Source organism: Balaenoptera borealis (assembly GCF_965194805.1).
Source record: "Balaenoptera borealis genome assembly, chromosome: 5".
NCBI classification, from domain to species: domain Eukaryota; kingdom Metazoa; phylum Chordata; class Mammalia; order Artiodactyla; family Balaenopteridae; genus Balaenoptera; species Balaenoptera borealis.
The window spans coordinates 49,514,505-49,536,791 of NC_138862.1; the positions used below are offsets into that span (position 1 = coordinate 49,514,505).

The 22,287-nt window shown below is 40.9% G+C and overlaps 1 protein-coding gene across 3 annotated transcripts in view; it reads left to right on the forward strand.

The window, feature by feature from the left end:
* Window positions 1-16,230, forward strand: part of NXPE3 (neurexophilin and PC-esterase domain family member 3) — a 55,798-nt gene extending 39,568 nt beyond the window's left edge. For 2 of the 3 annotated variants that reach the window (XM_082392127.1, XM_082392126.1), the window contains 2 exons: window positions 11,058-11,264; window positions 14,700-16,230. In XM_082392127.1, coding sequence (XP_082248253.1) covers window positions 11,058-11,264; window positions 14,700-15,250 — 758 coding nt within the window. In that variant the 3' untranslated portion in view covers window positions 15,251-16,230. The remainder of the gene's footprint in view (window positions 1-11,057; window positions 11,265-14,699) is intronic. The other variant, XM_082392128.1, reaches the window with a different exon arrangement.
* Window positions 16,231-22,287: the final 6,057 nt, after the last annotated feature.

The following is a 22,287-nucleotide window of genomic DNA, read 5'->3' on the forward strand; positions in this document are numbered from 1 at the left end:
AAATGCCCCTTGTTTTTAAGCCGTCAAGTTTGTGGTGATTTGTTACACAGCAATAGAAAACTAATTAACTGCCACCCAGATCAAGATATAGAATGTTTACAGCGTATAGAACATTTCCAGCGTTCTAGTATGGCCCCTTATTGTGACAACTGCACTTTCACACTATTACAGTATCGAATTTTCACAACAGCCCTTCAGAATAACTAGTAGTTTGTCCCTTTTATAGATAATGAAACCAAGGTCCAGGTCCAGTTAACTTAGGAAATCAAAGGACTCGCATCCTACACATAACATCCAGCAAACTGATAATCATTTGGGGAAAGGAAGCCCACAGCCATTTAAATAATAAATGTAGGTCTCTGTAAATGGTCCGATCTCTGCTACCTCCTGTCTCCTCAACTGTCTGAGAAACTTTGGCAAGTCACTCTGACTTGCTTTCTTCACCTCTAAAAGGTATTTGGACTAGCTATTCTCTGAGGTCCCTTTCAACATTCTCTGAATCTACAGGTATTTCTACCGTACATAGCATTTTCATCTTTCCTTTGTAAAATGCTTAGCTTTTAGGGGACTAAAATAGAACGGAAAAAAATCAATTTGCCAAGGTTTTGTGGGGGGAAACTCAAACCAGTATGGTGGCTGGGTAGCTAGGACCTCTTCACGTTCCCAGCACTGGACGGGGCATGCCCAGAGCTTGGCAGGCTGTCCTCACTCCTTACCTCCCCGAGGTAGTCCCCGGGCACTCCTGTGCCCATGTTCCCCGGTCAGGGAATTGTTTGCCTCCATTTCTTCTCTGACTTGTCTTTCCTTCCCCTCATGAACCGTGTTCTTCCTTTGGCCAGCCTTTTACTCTTCTTACTTCTAACTCCATGCCAGAAAATTAAGGGACCTGTGTTCACACATGCGCGCACACCTCCCACCCTTAATTCACACAGTATCCCTCTCATCCAGCTCTTTCTAGATCATTTAGGAAAATTTATCTCTGCCTTTTTCTCTCTCATTTTGTCCCATTTGTGGTCCAAATAGCCCTTATTATCGCTAATGAATGACATGGGATGATGCCCTTTGGAGGAAAATGTAAGCTGTGGGCTTTTAAAGAGAAGCCAGGACATTTTAGAGAAGCAGGGACCTTACTTGCAAATAATCAAAACTGTCCCTCCTGATTTTGCATAAAGATCTTTATATCTGCTCTTACAATCGCCTCCCTGTAAACTTCCTTCACTGTCAATGTTCAAGACAACCATAAAATTGAGTAATACCTCATGTTTGTTTTTTTAATTATTTTCATTCCACTTGTACAGTACATTAAGAGTTATATTATTGATTTAAGGGGCTTTCATATCTCAGGTATCTTATGTGAAAATGCATTCTGAGCTCCAAGCAACACTGACTTTTTAAACAACTTCAGACTGCTTGAAATCATATTACTCAGGAAATGTTTTTGTCCCAGTTGACCATAAGAGGGCAATGTAGGTAAACACATTTCACTTTAAAAATATGTTCTGTTATCTAGTGCTGAATGTTTAAAGAATTAATGTCAGGTTCACTAATTGATTTGCTTTGCTTGACTTAACTCTCATAGTAAATGTAATTAACATTTGAATGGAAATGGTAATTGTTTCCTGTGTGATATACCCGTTTCTTTATGACGCTTATTGTGACTTCAAAATCACTTTTAATTCCCATTCCAGTAAATGTTTTCTTTGGGCCCCAGGTGTCTGCTCAGGAGCTCTCTGGACTGTGCAGCCTTGATGTGATGATACAGTGAGGAGCTTTGGGCAAGGTGTGGTGACATGGTAAAGCCACACGTGGTAGCATGTTGAGAAATTGCTTTTGAATAAACCAAACAAGTGTTTACCCTAACCCCCATTTTTCTTTGATAATCACATTGGCCAAAAGAGCATTTAAAATTCTGTTTACTTTTCAGTTTAGACCCTGAACCTGCAAAGCATTAGCAGATACCTAAGAAAAAAGATTAAGTGTGCACTGTCAAATAGGGCATCTTCTTTGAAGGGAATAAAACCAAAATAATTTTTTTTCTTTTTTTTTTTTTAACATCTTTATTGGAGTATAATTGCTTTACAACGGTGTGTTAGTTTCTGCTTCATAACAAAGTGAATCAGCTATACATATACATATATCCCCATATCTCCTCCCTCTTGCATCTCCCTCCCACCCTCCCTATCCCACCACTCTAGGTGGACACAACACACCAAGCTGATCTCCCTGTGCTATGCGGCTGCTTCCCAATAGCTATCTATTTTACATTTGGTAGTGTACATATGTCCATACCACTCTCTCACTTTGTCTCAGCTTACTCTTCCCCCTCCCCGTGTCTGCAAGTCCATTCTCTGCGTCTGTGTCTTTATTTCTGTCCGGCCCCTAGGTTCTTCAGAACCATTATTTTTATTTTTATTTTTAGAATCCATATATATATGTTAGCATACGGTATTTGTTTTTCTATTTCTGACTTACTTCACTCTGTATGACAGACTCTAGGTCCATCCACCTCACTACAAGTAACTCAATTTTGTTTCTTTATATGGCTGAGTAATATTCCATTGTATGTATGTGCCACATCTTCTTTATCCATTCATCTGTTGATGGACACTTAAGTTGCTTCCATGTCCTGGCTATTGTAAATAGAGCTGCAGTGAACATTGTGGTACATGACTCTTTTTGAATTATAGTTTTCTCAGGGTATATGCCCAGTAGTGGGATTGCTGGGTCATATGGTAGTTCAATTTTTAGCTTTTTAAGGAACCTCCCTACTGTTCTCCATAGTGGCTGTATCAATTTACATTACCACCAACAGTGCAAGAGGGTTCCCTTTTCTCCACACCCTCTCCAGCATTTATTGTTTGTAGATTTTTTGACGATGGCCCTTCTGACTGGTGTGAGGTGATACCTCCTTGCAGTTTTGATTTGCATTTCTCTAATGATTAGTGATGTTGAGCATTCTTTCATGTGTTTGTTGGCAATCTGTATATCTTTTTTGGAAAAATGTCTATTTAGGTCTTCTGACAATTTTTTGATTGGGTTTTTTGTTTTTTTAATATTTGAGCTGCATGAGCTGTTTATATATTTTAGAGATTAATCCTTTGTCAGTTGTTTCATTTGCAAATATTTTCTCCCATTCAGAGGGTTGTCTTTTCGTCTTCTTTATAGTTTCCTTTGCTGTGCAAAAGCTTTGAAGTTTCATTAGGTCTCATTTGTTTATTTTTGTTTTTATTTCCATTTCTCTAGGAGGTGGGTCAAAAAGGATCCTGCTGTGATTTATGTCATAGAGTGCTCTGCCTATGTTTTCCTCTAAGAGTTTGATAGTGTCTGGCCTTACATTTAGGTCTTTAATCCGTTTTGAGTTTATTTTTGTGTATGGTGTTAGGGAGTGTTCTAATTTCATTCTTTTACATGTAGCTGTCCAGTTTTCCCAGCACCATTTATTGAAGAGGCTGTCTTTTCTCCACTGTATATGCTTGCCTCCTTTATCAAAGATAAGGTGACCATATGTGCGTGGGTTTGTCTCTGGACTTTCTATCCTGTTCCGTTGATCTATGTCTCTGTTTTTGTGCCAGTACCAAACTGTCTTGATTACTGTAGCTTTGTAGTACAGTCTGAAGTTAGGGAGCCTGATTCCTCCAGCTCCATTTTTCTTTCTCAAGATTGCTTTGGCTATTCGGGGTCTTTTGTGTTTCCATACAAATTGTGAAATTTTTTTTCTAGTTCTGTGGAAAATACCAGTGGTAGTTTGATAGGGATTGCATTGAATCTGTAGATTGCTTTGGGTAGTAGAGTCATTTTCACAATGTTGATTCTTCCAGTCCAAGAACATGGTATATCTCTCCATCTATTTGTATCATCTTTAATTTCTTTCATCAGTGTCTTGTAGTTTTCTGCATACAGGTCTTTTGTCTCCTTAGGTAGGTTTATTCCTAGGTATTTTATTCTTTTCGTTGCAATGGTAAATGGGAATGTTTCCTTAATTTCTCTTTCAGATTTTTCATCCTTAGTATATAGGAATGCAAGAGATTTCTGTGCTTTAATTTTGTATCCTGCTACTTTACCAAATTCATTTATTAGCTCTAGTCTTTTTCTGGTACCATCATTAGGATTCTCTATGAATACTATCATGTCATCTGCAAATAGGGACAGCTTTACTTCTTACTTCTTCTTTTCCGATTTGGATTCCTTTTATTTCTTTTTCTTCTATGATTGCTGTGGCTAAAACTTCCAAAACTATGTTGAATAATAGTGGTGAGAGTGGACAACCTTGTCTTGTTCCTGATCTTAGAGGAAATGATTTCAGTTTTTCACTATTGAGAATGATGTTAGCTGTGGGTTCATCATATATGGCCTTTATTATGTTGAGGTAAGTTCCCTCTATGCCTACTTTCTGGAGGGTTTTTATCGTAAATGGGTGCTGAATTTTGTCCAAAGCTTTTTCTGCATCTATTGAGATGATCATATGGTTTTTCTCCTTCAGTTTGTTAATATGGTTTATCACATTGATTGATTGGTTGATTGATTGATTTTGGCTGTGTTGGGTTTTTGTTCCTGGGCATGGGCTTTCTCTAGTTGGGGTGAGCGGGGGCTACTCTTTGTTGTGGTGTGCGGGCTTCCCATCGCGGTGGCTTCTCTTGTTGCGGAGCATGGGCTCTAGGTGCGTGGGCTTCAGTAGTTGTGGCACGCAGGCTCAGTAGTTGTGGCTCGTGGGCTCTAGAGTGCAGGCTCAGTAGTTGTGATGCACAGGCTTAGTTGCTCCGCGGCATGTGGGAGCTTCCCGGACCAGGGCTCGAACCTGTGTCCCCTGCATTGGCAGGCAGATTCTTAACCACTGGGCCACCAGGGAAGTCCCTATCACATTGACTGATTTGCATATATTGAAGAATCCTTTCATTCCTGGGATAAACCCCACTTAGTCATGGTGTGTGATCCTTTTAATGTGCTGTTGGGTTCTGTTTGCGAGTATTTTGTTGAGAATTTTTGCATCTATGTTCATCAGTGATATTGGCCTGTAGTTTTCTTTTTTGTGACATCTTTGTTTGGTTTTGGTATCAGGGTGATGGTGGCCTCGTAGAATGAGTTTGGGAGTGTTCCTCCCTCTGCTGTATTTTGGAAGAGTCTGAGAAGGATGGGTGTTCGCTCTTCTCTAAATATTTGATAGAATTCGCCTGTGTAGCCATCTCGTCCTGGGCTTTTGTTTGTTGGAAGATTTTAATCACAGTCTCAATTTCAGTGCTTGTGATTGGTCTGTTTATATTTTCTATTTCTTCCTGGTTCAGTCTCGGAAGGTTGTGCTTTTTTAAGAATTTGTGCATTTCTTCCAGGTTGTCCATTTTATTGGCATATAGTTTGTAGTAATCTCTCATGATCCTTTGTATTTCTGCAGTGTCAGTTGTTACTTCTCCTTTTTCATTCCTAATTCTGTTGATTTGAGTCTTCTCCCTTTTTTTCTTGATGAGTCTGGCTAATGGTTTATCAATTTTGTTTGGCTTCTCAAAGAACCAGCTTTTAGTTTTACTGATCTTTGATATTCTTTCCTTCATTTCTTTTTCATTTTTTTCTGATCTGATCTTTATCATTTCTTTCCTTCTGCTAACTTTGGGGTTTTTTTTTGTTCTGCTTTCTCTAATTGCTTTACGTGTAAGGTTAGGTTGTTTATTTGAGATGTTTCTTGTTTCTTGAGGTAGGATTGTATTGCTATAAACTTCCTTCTTAGAACTGCTTTTGCTGCATCCCATAGGTTTTGGGTCATCGTGTTTTCATAGTCATTTGTTTCTAGGTAGTTTTTGATTTCCTCTTTGATTTCTTCAGTGATCTCTTGGTTATTAAGTTGTGTACTGTTTAGCCTCCATGTGTTTGTATTTTTTACAGATTTTTTCCTGTAATTGATATGTAGTCTGATAGCGTTGTGGTCAGAAAAGATACTTGGTACAATTTCAATTTTCTTAAATTTACCAAGGCTTGATTTGTGAGCCAAGGTAGGATCTGTCCTGGAGAATGTTCCATTAGCACTTGAGAAGAATGTGTATTCTGTTGTTTTTGGATGGAATGTCCTATAAATATCAATTAAGTCCATCTTGTTTAATGTATCATTTAAAGCTTGTGTTTCCTTATTTATTTTCATTTTGGATGATCTCTCCATTGGTGAAAGTGGAGTGTTAAACTCCACTACTATGATTGTGTTACTGTCGATTTCCTCTTTTATGGCTGTTAGCATTTGCCTTATGTGTTGAGGTGCTCCTATGTTGGGTGCATACATATTTACAATTGTTATATCTTCTTCTTGGTTTGACCCCTTGATCATTATGTAGCGTCCTTCTTTGTCTCTTGTAATAGTCTTTATTTTAAAGTCTATTTTGTCTGATATGAGAATTGCTACTCCAACTTTCTTTTTATTTCCATTGACATGGAATATCTTTTTCCATCCCCTCACTTTCATTCTGTATGTGTCCCTAGGTCTGAAGTGGGTCTGTTGTAGACAGCATATATACGGGTCTTGTTTCTGTATCCATTCAGCCAGTCTATATGTTTTGGTTGGAGCATTTAATCCATTTACATTTAAGGTAATTATCGATATATATGTTCCTATTACCATTGTCTTAACTGTTTTGGGTTTGTTTTTGTAGGTCTTTTCCTTGTCTTGTGTTTCCTGCCTAGAGAAGTTTCTTTAGCATTTGTTGTAAAGCTGGTTTGGTGGTGCTGAATTTTCTTAGCTTTTGCTTGTCTGTAAAGGTTTTAATTTCTCTGTCGAATCTGAATGAGATCCTTGCTGGGTAGAGTAGTCTTGGATGTAGGTTTTCCCCTTATATCACTTTAAGTATGTCCTGCCACTCCCTTCTGCCTTGCAGAGTTTCTGCTGAAAGATCAGCTGTTAACCTTATGGGGATTCCCTTGTATGTTATTTGTTGTTTTTCCCTTGCTGCTTTTAATATTGTTTCTTTGTATTTAATTTTTGATAGTTTGATTAACATGTGTCTTGGCATGTTTCTCCTTGGATTTATCCTGTATGGGACTCTCTGTGCTTCCTGGACTTGATCGACTATTTCCTTTCCCATATTAGGGAAGTTTTTAACTATAATCTCTTTAAATATTTTCTCAGTCCCTTTGTTTTTCTCTTCTTCTTCTGGGACCCCTATATTTCGAATGTTGGTGCGTTTACTGTTGTCCCAGAGGTCTCTAAGACTGTCCTCAATTCTTTTCATTCTTTTTTCTTTATTCTGCTGTGCAGTAGTTATTTCCACTATTTTATCTTCCAGGTCACTTATCCATTCTCCTGTCTCAGTTATTCTGCTATTGATTCCTTCTAGAGGATTTTTAATTTCATTTATTGTGTTGTTCATCATTGTTTGTTTGCTCTTTAGTTCTTCTAGGTCCTTGTTAAACGTTTCTTGTATTTTCTCCATTCTATTTCCAAGATTTTGGATCAACTTTACTGTCATTACTCTCAATTCTTTTTCAGGTAGACTGAGTATTTCCTCTTCGTTTGTTTGGTCTGGTGGGTTTTTAGCTTGCTCCTTCATCTGCTGTGTGTTTGTCTGTCTTCTCATTTTGCCTAACTTACTCTGTTTGGGGTCTCCTTTTTGCAGGCTGCAAGTTCGTAGTTCCCGTTGTTTTTGGTGTCTGCCCGCAGTGGGTAAGATTGGTTCAGTGCATTGTGTAGGCTTCCTGGTGGAGGGGACTAGTGCCTATGTTCTGGTGGTTGAAGCTGGATCTTGTCTTTCTTATAGGCAGGACTGTGTCCGGTGGTGTGTTTTGGGGTGTCTGTGACCTTATTATGATTTTAGGCAGCCTCTCTGCTAATGGGTGGGGTTGTGTTCCTGTCTTGCTAGTTGTTTGGCATAGGGTGTCCAGCACTGTAGCTTGCTGTCATTGAGTGGAGCTGGGTCTTAGCATTGAGATGGAGATCTCTGGGAGAGCTCTCACTGACTGATATTACGTGGGGCCAGGAGGTCTCTGGTGGACCAATGTCCTGAACTCAGCTCTCCCACCTCAGAGGCTCAGGCCTGACACCCGGCTGGAGCACTGAGAACCTGTGAGCCACATGGCTCAGAAGAAAAGGGAGAAAAAAAGAAAGAAAGAAAGAAAGAAAAAATTAAAATAAAAAATAATTATTAAAAATAAAAAAATTAAAAAGTAATAAAAAAAAGAAAAAAAAGAAAGAAAGAAGAGAGCAACCAAACCAAAAAACAAATCCACCAATAATGAGAAGCGCTAAAAATTATACTAAAATAAACAACAACAAAAAAACGGACAGACAGAACCGTAGGACAAGTGGTAAAAGCAAAGCTATACAGGCAAAATCACACACAGAAGCATACACATACACACTCACAAAAAGAGAAAAAGGAAAAAAAAATCTATATATTAAAAAAAAAAGAGGAAGAGAGCAATCAAATCAATAAACAAATCTACCAATGATAATAATCTCTAAATACTAAACTAAGATAAACATAAAGCCAGAAACAAATTAGATGCAGAAAGCAAACCCCAAGTCTACAGTTGCTCCCAAAGTCCACCTCCTCAATTTGGGATGCTTTGTTGTCTATTCAGGGATTCCACAGATGCAGGGTACATCAAGTTGATTGTGGAGATTTAATCCGCTGCTCCTGAGGCTGCTGGGAGAGATTTCCCTTTCTCTTCTTTGTTTGCACAGCTCCCGGGGTTCAGCTTTGGATTTGGACCCGCCTCTGCATGTAGGTCGCCTGAGGGCGTCTGTTCTTCGCTCACACAGAACGGGGTTAAAGGACCAGCTGCTTCGGGGGCTCTGGCTCACTCAGGCTGGGGGGAGGGAAGGGTACGGATGTGGGGCGAGCCTGTGGTGGCAGAGGCTGGCATGACGTTGCAACAGCCTGAGGCATGCCGTGTGTTCTCCCGGGGAAGTTGTCCTTGGATCATGGGACCCTGGCAGTGGCGGGCTGCACAGGCTCCCAGGAGGGGAGGTGTGGAGAGTGACCTGTGCTTGCACACAGGCTTCTTGGTGGCGGCAGCAGCAGCCTTAGCGTTTCATGCCCGTCTCTGGGGTGCGCGCTGATAGCCGCGGCTCACGCCCGTCTCTGGAGCTCGTTTAGGCGGTGCTCCGAATCCCCTCTCCTTGCGCACCCCAAACAATGGTCTCTTGCCTCTTAGGCAGTTCTAGAGTTTTTCCCGGACTCCTTCCCGGCTACCTGTGGTGCACTAGCCCCCTTCAGGTTGTGTTCACGCCGCCAACCCCAGTCCTCTCCCTGCGGTCCGACCAAAGCCCGAGCCTCAGCTCCCAGCCCCCGCCTGCCCCGGCGGGTGAGCAGACAAGCCTCTCGGGCTGGTGAGTGCTGCTTGGCGCCGAGCCTCCGTGCGGGAATCTCTCCGCTTTGCCCTCCGCACCCCTGTTGCTGCGCTCTCCTCCGCGGCTCCGAAGCTTCCCCCCTCTGCCACCCACAGTCTCCGCCCGCGAAGGGGCTTCCTAGTGTGTGGAAACGTTTCCTCCTTCACAGCTCCCTCCCACTGGCGCTGGTCCCATCCCTATTCTTTTGTCTCTTTTTTTTCTTATTTCTTTTGCCCTACCCAGGTACGTGGGGAGTTTCTTGCCTTTTGGGAGGTCTGAGGTCTTCTGCCAGCGTTCAGCAGGTGTTCTGTAGGAGTTGTTCCACATGTAGATGTATTTCTGATGTATTTGTGGGGAGGGAGGTGATCTCCACATCTTACTCCTCCGCCATCTTGAAGGTCTCCTTCCAAAATAATTTTGAGTATAGAGATAATATCAAGAAGTCAAAGAAGCTGAAAATAGTCACAAATAGGAGACTCACTTAAATTTAAATTTCTGAGTCATATTTAAATTTAAATTTAAATTTCTGAGCATTTGGATTTTAAATTGTGATTTAACAGGTGAGACTATAAAATTACTGGAATATGATCAAGATTTCAACTTTGGGGTGTGTAAGGGAGTGATATAAAATGATTGGTGGTTTTTTGAAGATTGCAGATTTGAATAATAAGTGTTAGAAATGAGTAAATGTACTCTTTCAGGAAAAAAGCCAAAAAGAAAGATATCTATAAACATCTCTTTTTGAGAGGCGATGTAACACAGGGGTTAAGTGCGTAGGCTTGGGGGCTCACCAGCTTGGATTAGATCCTGGCTTTGCTACATACTAGCTCTGGATCAAGATGCTTAAATGTTTTGAAAGTTAGGGATAATAGGACCTACCTTAAAGGGTTATTGTGAGCATCCCATGAGATAATAAATTTAATTGCTCAGAACAGTGTCTGGTGCAGAGTAAACCTGCAAGAAATATTAGGCATCCCTGTTGAAGCATGTAAAGCGTGCCATTTTCACAGTGGCATTTTCTGAGGGAGGTGTTATGGCAGAAAGGTGTTGACTTTCCCTGTGAAAGGTATCCCGGCACTTGTGTTACCATGTGTAGCTAGGCTACAGCCATGAGTACACACTGCTGATGCAATTTTAATATTGTTCATTGTGCATAAAGACTTCTGAACCTTTTGTGTTACGGGCAGTAAATCTTTAGAATGTGTGTCATTGGTTTGTTTTCTGTATTCAGTGGTGGTTTTCCGAGTTAATATTTGGTTGTAGGACCCATGGATTGAAACTTTTCTTTTTAATGGGCTGAGAAACAGTGTGGACTAATATTATTATGCATATGTAAAATATGAATTTAAATTTTTACTTGCCTCACAGGCATTTGGATGAGAAGTTCTTCTCCTGTTCTGGGATAATGCTGGACAATGCTTAGATCTACACATTTCCTTGGTTTTTGCCTGCCTTTATTTTTGGCTTTGAGAAAAACATGCATAATCAGAGGGAATGATCAACGTCCCCTTTCCCCTTTGAGGGTGTCCACAAACACCCTCACACCCACTTCAGATCTTCCTATTTTTGTGCAAAGGAGAACTTTTTGTAGGAGGGGGAAAGTCTGGGATTTCTTTGAGATGTGATGGCAGGAAATGTTATCCGTAGCCAGCAAGCTAACAAACATAGGGACATAATTGTGTTTCTTGGAACATTTTTTATGTATGGTTTGTTGGAGGAGAATTTCAGAATATCTTTTTTTTTTTTTTTTTTTCAGAAACCAACAACCTAGAACTATCTCAAGGCTTAGGAACTTTTCCTTCTGGCTATTATTACAAAAATCAGTGGAGGCCCAGAAAGTTTAAGATGCGCCAGTTTAATGACCCTGACAACATTACAGAATGCTTACAGAGAAAAGTGGTGTATTTATTTGGTGACTCGACAATCAGGCAATGGTTTGAATACCTCACTACATTTGTTCCAGGTTGGTACTTTGCTTTTTGTTTCATAACTCTTTCCCACACATACAAAATTCAGCTTTGAAATAAGCAGACCCAGTCCGGTGCCTGAAGAAAGGCATCAGGTGAGGAAGCAGTTATTTCTCTGTAGGACTGAAGAGGTGTCCTAACCTTGGAGAGATGAGTGATAGTTTCTGATCAATGGTGGGGCTGTGATGCATCGATGAAAGCACTGGCTGCTTGTTGAATTTCATACCACTCATGAGCTGTGTGACCCTGGACGAGTCATGTACTTCTCAGGGCTTCACTTCTCCAAGTGTGAGCCGAGGCAGCAGGACACCATCACCTCACAGGTGTCTTTCACTTCTAGCATTCTGGGCTGTGAGATAGAAGTGAACATTTCCAGTTGTTTCTCTTCTAGTTCTGTTTGGTCCAACTCCAAGTTTATCATAGATTTAAGTGGAAGGAGGCAGCGAAACTGTCGCCCATTTTAATGCATCCGTGCAGCAGAGCCGTCCCTGCTCACCCCTTGGGCCGTCCATTGGTGTGACTCTGAGGTGGAGCTGCCTCCCAGCAAGGGAGAGTCTGGTCAGTCCCAGTCTTCTTAGCTTCCTGGTCTCCCTGCTGGGCTCTGGGGAAGCTCTCCAGACTTGGAATAAAACCCCACTCATTGGAGGGCCATCCCTTCTTCACAGTGGGCCTTTTCCTCTTCCTGGAAGTGGTGTGGATGGAGTGAGGAGGGGTGGATTCGGGGCAGCAGGACTAAAGGACCCGCTTAGAGTTTAGAGAGCTGATGAATAGTTCTGTGGGAACTGGGTGTTTTTGTTTGTTTGTGTGTTTTAAATTTTTTTTTTTAAACTTTTTATTTTTGGAGTATAGCCGATTAACAATGTTGTGATAGTTTCAGGTGCGCCGCAAAGCAACTCTGCCATACATATACATGTATCCATCCTCCCCCAGACTCCCTTCCCATCCAGGCTGCCACATAACATCGAGCAGAGGGAACTGTTTTTGATGGCTGTTTATGGACAGGGCTTTTCATAAAGCAAATTCCCACAGTTGGGAGTGGTTGTGTGTGATGTTTTTCTTTTTTCTCTTTTATTTATTACATCAACTTAGTTTCACATTTAACTTTTAGAAGGAAAGGAGGAAGTAGATATGACCCCCCAAAATAGAAAGTTAATTCCATTTTTGATTTGCTTGCTTTTTTATTGAAACAGACATACCAGAGTTCTAGTTGATAAAGCATAAGTTAAAAAGCAGGAGAAGGGAGATCATTTGTATGGCATGATGCTAGGCACAGTCTGGTGCTGACCAGGCAGGGCCCTCCAGGAGCCTGTAGTTGCTTGATTCTTTTTTTTAACTAGATTTATTTTATTTATTTATTTTTGGGCTGCGTGCGGGCTTTCTCTAGTTGCAGTGAGTGGGGGCTACTCTTCATTGCGGTGTACGGGCTTCTCATTGCGGTGGCTTCTCTTGTTGCAGAGCACAGGCTCTAGGCACGCAGGCTTCAGTAGTTGTGGCACACGGGCCTCGGTAGTTGTGCTCGCGGGCTCTAGAGCACAGGCTCAGTAGTTGTGGCGCACGGGCTTAGTTGCTCCGCGGCATGTGGGATCTTCCTGGACCAGGGCTTGAACCCGTGTCCCCTGCATTGGCAGGCGGATTCTTAACCACTGCGCCACCAGGGAGGCCCCAGTTGCTTGATTCTTAAGTTCTAATGACGTAGCTTGGTATTTCCTTTCATAGCAATGATCACATTGCGTGTCTTGATCATTTTCCACCCTACCCTTTGCAGACAGATCTTTACCCGATAAAACCTTGTGTTGGGCTTGATCTTAATCAAAAGAAAGAATGGTTAATTGAGCTTTTATTCAATTTAAGTGGGGCCACATGCTAAGTAGTAATGAATTAGGTATGAGAATCTAGAAGAGGAGCCTGGGAACTCATGGAGAAAAAAGTGAAACCTTGACTTTAACCCTAAAGAGTAAATAATATGGGACAATTATAGTTTGATGTTACTTCTTCAGAATTGACTGTAAACTCCTTGAGGGCAAGGACTGTGACTTACCCATCTGAGCATTGCTGGCTTTTTTTTTTTTTAAAGCTGGGAAACTATTCTAATTTATTTTATTATTTTTTTATTTGATTTTTTTTCTTTTTGGCCGTGCCATGAGGGATCTTAATTCCCTGACCAGGGATTGAACCCATGCCCCCTGCAGTGGAAGTGTGGAGTCTTAACCATTGGACCGCCAGCAAAGTCCTGCATTGTTGGCTTATAGCACAATAGTGCTGGCACGGAATAGGTGCTTAGGAAATGTGAATTCAGTTTGGCTGCCAAGGGTTACTTAATCTGGTCTGTGTGAGGCACTTATAGGAATATTTAGGGATATCAGACAGACCCTCTTTCCTCATGGGGTGAATGTTCAGTGATGAATTGTACAGCCTTCTTGAGGAGTAATAAGGGAGAATAATCATTGATTCCTGGGATCTTCAGAGAGCAGGACTTGGAAACACAACTTAGATAAAGTAGAGGGAGAGAAGGGAATTCTAACTTGTGCTGCTGTGTTTTTTTTTTTTTTTTTTTTTTAAATTTTATTTATTTATTTATTTTTGGCTGTGTCAGGTCTTCGTTTCTGTGCGAGGGCTTTCTCTAGCTGCGGCGAGCAGGGGCCACTCTTCATCGCGGTGCGCGGGCCTCTCACTATCGCGGCCTCTCTCGTTGCGGAGCACAGGCTCCAGACGCGCAGGCTCAGTAGTTGTGGCTCATGGACCCAGCTGCTCCGCGGCCTGTGGGATCCTCCCAGACCAGGGCTCGAACCCGTGTCCCCTGCATTGGCAGGCAGATTCTCAACCACTGTGCCACAAGGGAAGGCCCATGTGCTGCTGTGTTTGTTATGACAGAGAGAGAGAAGTTTTCTAAGACATAAACAGGGTTTTCCATCCATAGGGTGAAATTGAAAGTCAAAAGAAGCGTGGTTGCTTCTTTCTTTTGCTTATTTCAAAAAGAGGTATTTGGTTACTATTATGTGTTTGTAAAAAAGCAGAAGTTATAGTTCTTGACCTGGAAGAAATAATATTGATCTGTTAGAACAGTAATGTGTAAATGCCAAATCGATGTTTAGATATTCAACAGTCAGTGCAAACAGGAAGGTTTCTTGGCCTAATAATTAGAGGTAAACAGGTTATTTTGCTTTTCAGGTCTAGAATCAATTGCTGATGGTGTTACTTGCAATGTCATGCTTATGGAGTGATTTAAATAATAAATATGTTAAAATAGAAAGGTCCATTGAAGCCAAGGGGGCCAAGGTGGAGTGAAATAGGTGTTTCCTTTACATTTGTATTGTACCTTTTTGTTGTTTTATTAAAAAAAAAATTGTTCTTTGAAGCCACTAACTAAAGACTAATCAAAATATATTGCTTGGTTTAAACATTCTTATGAACCTGAGTTTTCCTTGTTTCAGATTTAGTGGAGTTTAGCTTGGGTAGCCCCAAGAATGTGGGTCCCTTCCTTGCGGTGGACCAGAAGCACAACATCCTGCTCAAATACCGCTGCCACGGTCCACCGATCCGCTTCACCACCGTCTTCAGCAATGACCTCCGTTACGTGGCGAATGAGCTGAATGGCATCGTGGGAGGGAAGAACACAGTGGTGGCCATAGCTGTGTGGTCTCATTTCAGCACCTTCCCCTTGGAAGTGTATATCCGGCGGCTCAGGAACATCCGTCGAGCCGTGGTCCAGCTCTTGGATCGAAGCCCTAAGACTGTGGTAGTCATCCGGACAGCCAATGCCCAAGAGCTGGGACCTGAAGTGAGCCTTTTCAACAGCGACTGGTATAACTTTCAGCTGGACACCATCCTTCGGAAGATGTTCTCAGGAGTTGGAGTATATCTCGTTGACGCCTGGGAGATGACCCTGGCCCATTATCTGCCCCACAAGCTACATCCAGATGAAGTTATTGTGAAGAACCAACTGGACATGTTCTTGTCCTTTGTGTGCCCCTTGGAGACCTAGTCTGCCCTGCAGGGTACTGGAGGAATCACATTCAGTGACCTTCTCTATCACCTGCACTGCGGAAAGTTTATGGGTGGCCCTATGGAGAGATGGCTGCCATTGATATGTATTTAAAATTTTATAAAAGAGCTGGACTTTATATAATGACTTGTAAGGAGCTTAGAAAATGCAGATTACATTTATATCTACCTATAGGATTTTTTCCCATCTTGACTTATCCATGGGGGAACGATTATTAACAGCATTTACACACTATATTGCCCTTGTAACCGAAGATACTAGTGAGTGTGTTTGAACTAGCTTCTCCTGGGAGGGGAGGGGATACTGTGCTAAAAAGTGTGAAAAATGTTGTGACCTAAGTGGAAGGGACAAGTTTGGTTGGCAGTGGAGTGTTTGTAGCTTGTCTGGTAAAGGAAATTGAGCACATTTACATGAATAGCGTAATTGGTACATCTTCAGTGGGAAGTGAATTAACCCCAAGGCTTGTAGTCAGTGGCTCCTGTAACACACTGAAGACTGCTGTGTCTTAGAAGTTTCTCTTGATGATCCAGTTTTTTCTGAATTACTTGAAAAGGCCAGTGTCCTTGGTCAGAACTTTCTAATGAGAATATTTACAGTGTCTGGCTTTTATCTAGAAAAGAAGCAAAAGGGAAATATGCAAGCAGTATATGTAAAATCTGTGCATTGAATTGATATTTGCATTGGGTAATTCCTACTTATCTGATTAAGCTAAATTTTACAGGATGAATACTTATTCTAAAATAACCACTTTTGGAGCTGGAAGGGGGAAATCTATAAGGGAAAATTTATTTTTGTGTTCTGAAGTTTGAGGGTTTTAAGAATTGACTTTTATGTAAAGATTGCTATTGTTTGTTATAAAGTTGTGGAAATTATTTCCATCAATTTCGACTATTTCTTTTTTGGTTGTTATTTTGAATTGCATACCCAAATTAGAAATTAAAATCTAATTAAAAATTAAATTTAGATATTGAAATCTGTGATGGGTTGATTTGGGCATAAGGTACACACATTCTGTCATGCTTGGAAGTAAAAGGTGCTGTTCCTATTGGCTATCTTAAAATAATTGAATTATCAATTTTACTTGACTGTCTTTACCTTATTAATTTTAAATAAGTTTAAATTAATTTGTGCCATTTAGTAAGTACTCTTTTCTTTTTGAGCTACAATAGAGTATAGTTTTGTTTATCCCTAAATGAACATGTGAAGAAACTGGGGAGGCTTTAGAGATGAAGACAGATGCCTAAAGCATGAAAAAATGCACCCTTAGAAGAATGGGTCAAAGAATCTGGGTTTTTAACTTAAAACAGAGAGTTTAAGATCTTTCTTTCCTAGCCTTGAGGGCCACCTTCAAGTTTATAAAATAAATAAATATGATTTTAAATTATTTTCTGAGTCTGAAGTGGAGCAGGTAGTTAAATATATTAAGATGGCTTAATTTTAATGGCCTTTAACCTTTAGAGTGTCTAAGGATCACTTGGAATATTTTTTTTTTAAGTTTTCTTTAAAATTAATTAATTTTTTTTGGCTGAGTAGGGCCTTCATTGCTGCATGCGAGTTTTCTTTCTTTGAGGCGAGCGGGGGCTACTCTTTGTTGCGGTGTGTAGGCTTCTCACTGTGGTGGCTTCTCTTGCTGCTCAGCGTAGGCTCTGGGCGTGTGGGCTTCATTAGTTGTGGCACATAGGCTCTGTAGTTGTGGCACATGGGCTTAGTTGCTCTGTGACACGTGGGATCTTCCTGGACCAGGGCTCGAACCCGTGTCCCCTGCACTGGCAGGCGGATTCTTAACCACTGCGCCACTAGGGAAGTCCCTCACTTGGAATATTGGATAAAAATGCAGAATTTAGGGGCTATGCCTCTGGGAATTGCGGAATCAACCTTAGTGACAAATGCCCAGGAGTTCTGATGCAATGGTGGTATTCTACATTTTGAGAAACACTAAGGGAAAAGGGAAGATAGAACTAAGGAAATAATATTTTTTGTCTATTATTTTAGGAGCTTTTCCCATAACATTTAATTCTGATCATGATCTAATAGTGCAGATAATGGCTCCATTTTATAGATGAGGAACTTGAGTTTAGATTTGAACTAAAGTATGTGAGAGTCCATAGCCCTTTTCAACTAGGACTTTTTGGACTTTGTCAAGAGGTTTTATTTTTTATGAAAGAATTTTTGAGCATTTACTCAAGGATCACTGGAGGAGGCTGAGTCATGTCTTCCCAGGAGAATTTCAATTTCCACTGCCTCTCCAGAGCTTTGGAGTGGTACTACTTGTTTGTGCAAATGATTTCTCATGATCTCATCCCATTATTTTTTGATTTAGTGACATGTCCTAAAGATTTGATGACACAGTTTCTTAACGTATTCTCATTCACTCTGTCCTTCTAATGTGTCTTTCTATGCTCGTGTGGAAGTTAAAAAAAATGCCTAAGTGTAGAGTTTGGAATATTACCTAAATCATTCTCAGAACAATTAGATACTATATTTTAATTTCTTCTGAAAAGTTTATTTTAAGCCAATACCACAGAGTTGTGACTGTTAGCGTGCCAACCAAATAATATAGTTTATTTTAAATATATTTTCCCTTATAAATGTAAAGGATATTAAATATAAAAATATTGTAAAATCTAGAAAAAGAAAATCTATGGATAGAATCCATAATTCTATCATCTGCGATGAGCATTAGCAGTTTGGTTTATTTTCTTCTAGGTTTTTTAAATCACATAGCTGTAATCACAGAGAACATGTAATTTTTATCTGTGTTTTTAAATTTAACATACAAATATTTTTCTATGTTTCATGACATAATTATAAAAGTCTGCCTAACAGTTTAGCTAAATGATATCATTATTTACATAGGTTGGCCATTTAGATTTATAATAAAATATTAAAATGGTGATTAATATATAATTTCACTGGGTTAAAATATCAATTTTTATTTTGGAATGACAGCATTAACTTCATTTAGTGGATCTCCTCATATTCTAGAACTCAAATGATTGATTTGATGCTACTTGTGAAAGGGAGAATCCATAATAAGGCTCTTCTATGAAAATTATATTTTATAAAAGTTAAGAGTAACTTTTCTTTAGCAAATATAAGTTTGTTGTTCCAATATAATCCATTTTACCATTCTGAACAACCATCATTTTGTTAAATACCAACTGACTGATACTTCCCAGCTTCAGATATTAAGTTTCAGATTGATACATCTGGGCGCTTGCCAAGAATGTGTATGGTAAGCCTTTATATCCGTGTGTTGCAAGCCAGAGGTGAGTCTGCTTCTGGGCCCTATTAAAGGAAATAGTTACCCAGAAAGTACTAGGAAATAAACGTCCAAGGGAAACAGCAGAAATAAGACCTCCCCACTCCGTTCCCACGCCCCTCCCTTCCCCCCCCCAAAAAAAGCTGCTCAGCATTATCTTTGTAGATCTGGGTAAATTCAGCTTTTAAAGATTAGCTAGTCGCTCATGCCAGAAATCCAAGTGTATTCATTCTCTTGTGTTAAACATTATTCTCGCCAGGGTTTATGTCTACAGTGGAGTGCATTTGCCTGACTCCTCAGTGTGCAATAAATAAGTAAGGTCTGGAAAGTGCTCTTTTCCTCTTTGAAAGCGAGACCACAGTCCCAGAGTGCTAGGGGCGCCTAGGAATCCTGGGGGAGGACGGGGGTGAGGGTGGAAAATCAGAGGGTTTTTGAGGGCATCAGTTTATAAGACGCAGGAGGTAGAAGGGCACAAAATACACTTCAAGTTCACTTCGTCTCAGAAGTGCACTTACAGCTTAACTTTTTAGAAAACGTGTGAACTTAAGTGTGTTACATTTTGCTTTTTAATATTCTGCGTGAAATGAGAGGAAGTCAGGCTTCTTTTAAGAAGGACTGCTGTCTTAAAGTTTTAAGGATCTTCTGGTGTTTAGGTCTAGATGCCCGTTCCTATTGGAGAACCAGACATTTCCTGTCTAATTCTAAAGCTGGATTGTAAGACTGCCTTGCGGGGGTGGGGTGGTGGGGTGGGGGGGTGGGGGGGGGGAGGCGGGGGGAAGCAGTACAGAGATGACAGTCGAAAGTGTCCCAAAAGAAAAAGAAGCCACAGTGAAACCTAATGTCGTAGAAGACATCCTTTCACTGTTGCGCAATGGTTCATTCTCTGTTTAAATTCACCCCACATGAAAATAATGTAATCTTCATGTTACGGGACCACTGCTTTATTTACATCGCAGATTCCTTGTCCTTTAGTTTGTCAGGCACACGATGGGGACACTACTTTCTGATTGCCATATTTGAAAAGCCGCGCTGTAGAAAGTATCCCCCTCCTCAGCCCCCGCACTTAAAGGCTGTACAGAAAAAGCGAAAGAAGCAGAGAAGGTGAATCTAAGGAGGGGGCAAGGCCAATGCAGGCAGTAACTTCACTGAGACGTTTAAAAAAGGCATCCCTAAAAAAAAGAAAACGTTTTGTTTACAGATTTGCTTCTGATTCCTCTGCGCGGTTCCAGTCCGGGTCTTGGAGCCGACCCTTGAGGGGAATGTCCGGGACTAGGGTCGGTACCTTTCTGGCCTGGGAATTTCCAGGGTGCAGAAAAAAAAGTCCACGAACTAAGTCCGTGCTGCTCCCTTCCCGCCTCCTCCGCCCCTCCTCTGTGCCCACGCAGCCCCTTTCGAATGAGAGCTGGACCGTATTCTGTATTTTAGGAAACAGGTCCTTAGCGTCCCCCGCCCCCATCCCTTTCTAGAGCGGTGAGCAGCAAGCGAACGCTATAAAGGGGGCCAGGGAGAGGGCCTGGCCTTCTCTTGCCAAGAGGTCAGACGCCGAGTTCGTAGAGAAAAAGGCTGCTTAACTGTCGCTGCTGCTTATCATGTAACCTCAAAAGGAAACTGATCATCTTTCTCATGCTCTCACGTACTGGGGTTATTATCGCTGATTACAGCTGGAAACAGTTGATTTGCCTTTACGTATTTGTATGACTTGACTCTTCAAACACAAAGGTATATTTTTATTTTTTGATATTTAGTATGAAAAAGTATCTTAAATGCTTTTTTTTTGGTGTGTTTTCTTTTCCCATATTCAGATTCTTTACTTTGGAGTCACTTTCTGATATTTGGGTGACCATACTTGTTTTGGGGCAAAATATTAGGGGGCAGTATTTTGGGGATGGAAAATTTGGGATGTTTTTATAGTTTGATAATGACTATGAATTGTGTCTGTTCACCTTGAAGGCCCAGGAAAGACTAAGATGCTGATGGAAGAGGTTGGTAGGATGGGTGATGAAAGTATCATAAATCTAATGTAAAAACTTTTATTTAGCCAGTGAAGTAGCCTATGATACTCCTAGGTAGAAATCTCCCAGGAAGTTTGAGTGTGGGCTTAGAGGTATACTTTCTCACCGAGGGTAGGCATAGAACTATATCTTTATGGAAAAATATATCTGAGTAGATCAAAATGTTGTATAGCATGTAGTTCTTATATTACCTTTGTAAAATGAAAGACATGTATTGCAAGACCATTGTGTGAACAAAGGAAATCTCGAAGTTTGATGACTTGGCTGAACCCCCAGATCTATTACAATCTGGGATTTTGTGTGAATAAAAGTGCATTTCTAGGTAGGATGGATTGAGATTCTCTCCAGGAGGATTAGTGAACTGGCCGTATGTGGTGGAGGTGTCTCAGAGGATGACATTTATTATGTAAATTTTAAGCACTTTATAATATATATTCCCTCACTTTAAATCTGGCATCTAAAGAAATACATTATTGATCAGGTGGAATAATTTTTTTTTTTTGCCTCTCCTGTCAGTAGGTTGTTTAGACAATAAAAGAAGAGAAAATTTTCCAAGGCTTATTCATTCCCCTCAACAATCCCTGATAGAGGAGGAAGGAGATCAACCACACAGATCATCTAAACATTCAGATAACCCTAAAGTCTTTTTATTTGGCTTCAGAGTACAATGTATGATCTACCACCTCTCTTCATTAGAACATCAATTTGCTTTTGCTAAAGACACAGTTGGGTAGGGTACAGAGGCTATAGGAGAGACAGTCTGGGAAGAGTTAGCACAAGAGCTGGGTGCATGGGAGTCCCCTGGTGGCCTAGTGGTTAGGATTCCAGGCTTTTAATGCTGGGGTCTGGGTTCAGTCCCTGGTGGGGGAACTGAGATCCGGCAAGGCATGCGGCGTGGCCAAAAAAAAAAAAAAAAGTGGGCGCACAACAAACCTCGTGTTAAACGTTTGGCACTGTCCTTCCCAGCGTGGAGGTGATGACCATGCTCAGCATAATTTATTTGTCCAGCTACAGACTTTTCCTCATTGAGGAAGTTGAGGCAAACCTCTCTCATTCTACTTTGTCCTGAAAGAAGTCTAGAACCAAAAGAAACCCTCTCAGAAGTTAAAGAGCTGTGGAGAGCGCTACTGAGAGGGAAGATTTTCTAATTATTCTGAGATGCACAGTGAACTGCTCCTGAGAAAACCATTTACTTTTGGCTCTTAGCTGACATTGGTCTGGTGGCCTCTTGATTTTTCCCCCCAGGTTAATAGGAAGATCAGGAGGCTGACTTCACCTTTTGGCTTTCTTGGCCTGATGCTGAACTCCTGATGGTGAGAAAGGTGGATATTCCTAATTCCAGATGTTACCTGGGCCTTGACTGATGTAGTCAAAGTGGGCGGTGGGATGCTTCTAAAATTTCTATGATTCTTGGATCTCTTAATCAATTTTTGAAGTTGCCCCAAAGTTACTATGAACTTCATAGGCATTTTACTGTGATTTCTTGTGAACTAAGATTTTTTTGATGGTTTAGCATCTTTTTAACCATTTTGAATTTCCACTGTTTTCCATGAGAAGAGGACGCATGCATACATCTAAGAGGGGAATTCAGCTCTCTGCTGACTGGCAGTTTCGGGGTTATGTAATCTCTAACAGGCTCAGAGAGCATCATGCCCCCTACAGTTTTGGTGAAGCCCGTCATTAAATCTTGCATACGTGGTTTCTGATTAAAGCACTTCCTGTTCCTTTACTTTGGGACTGTC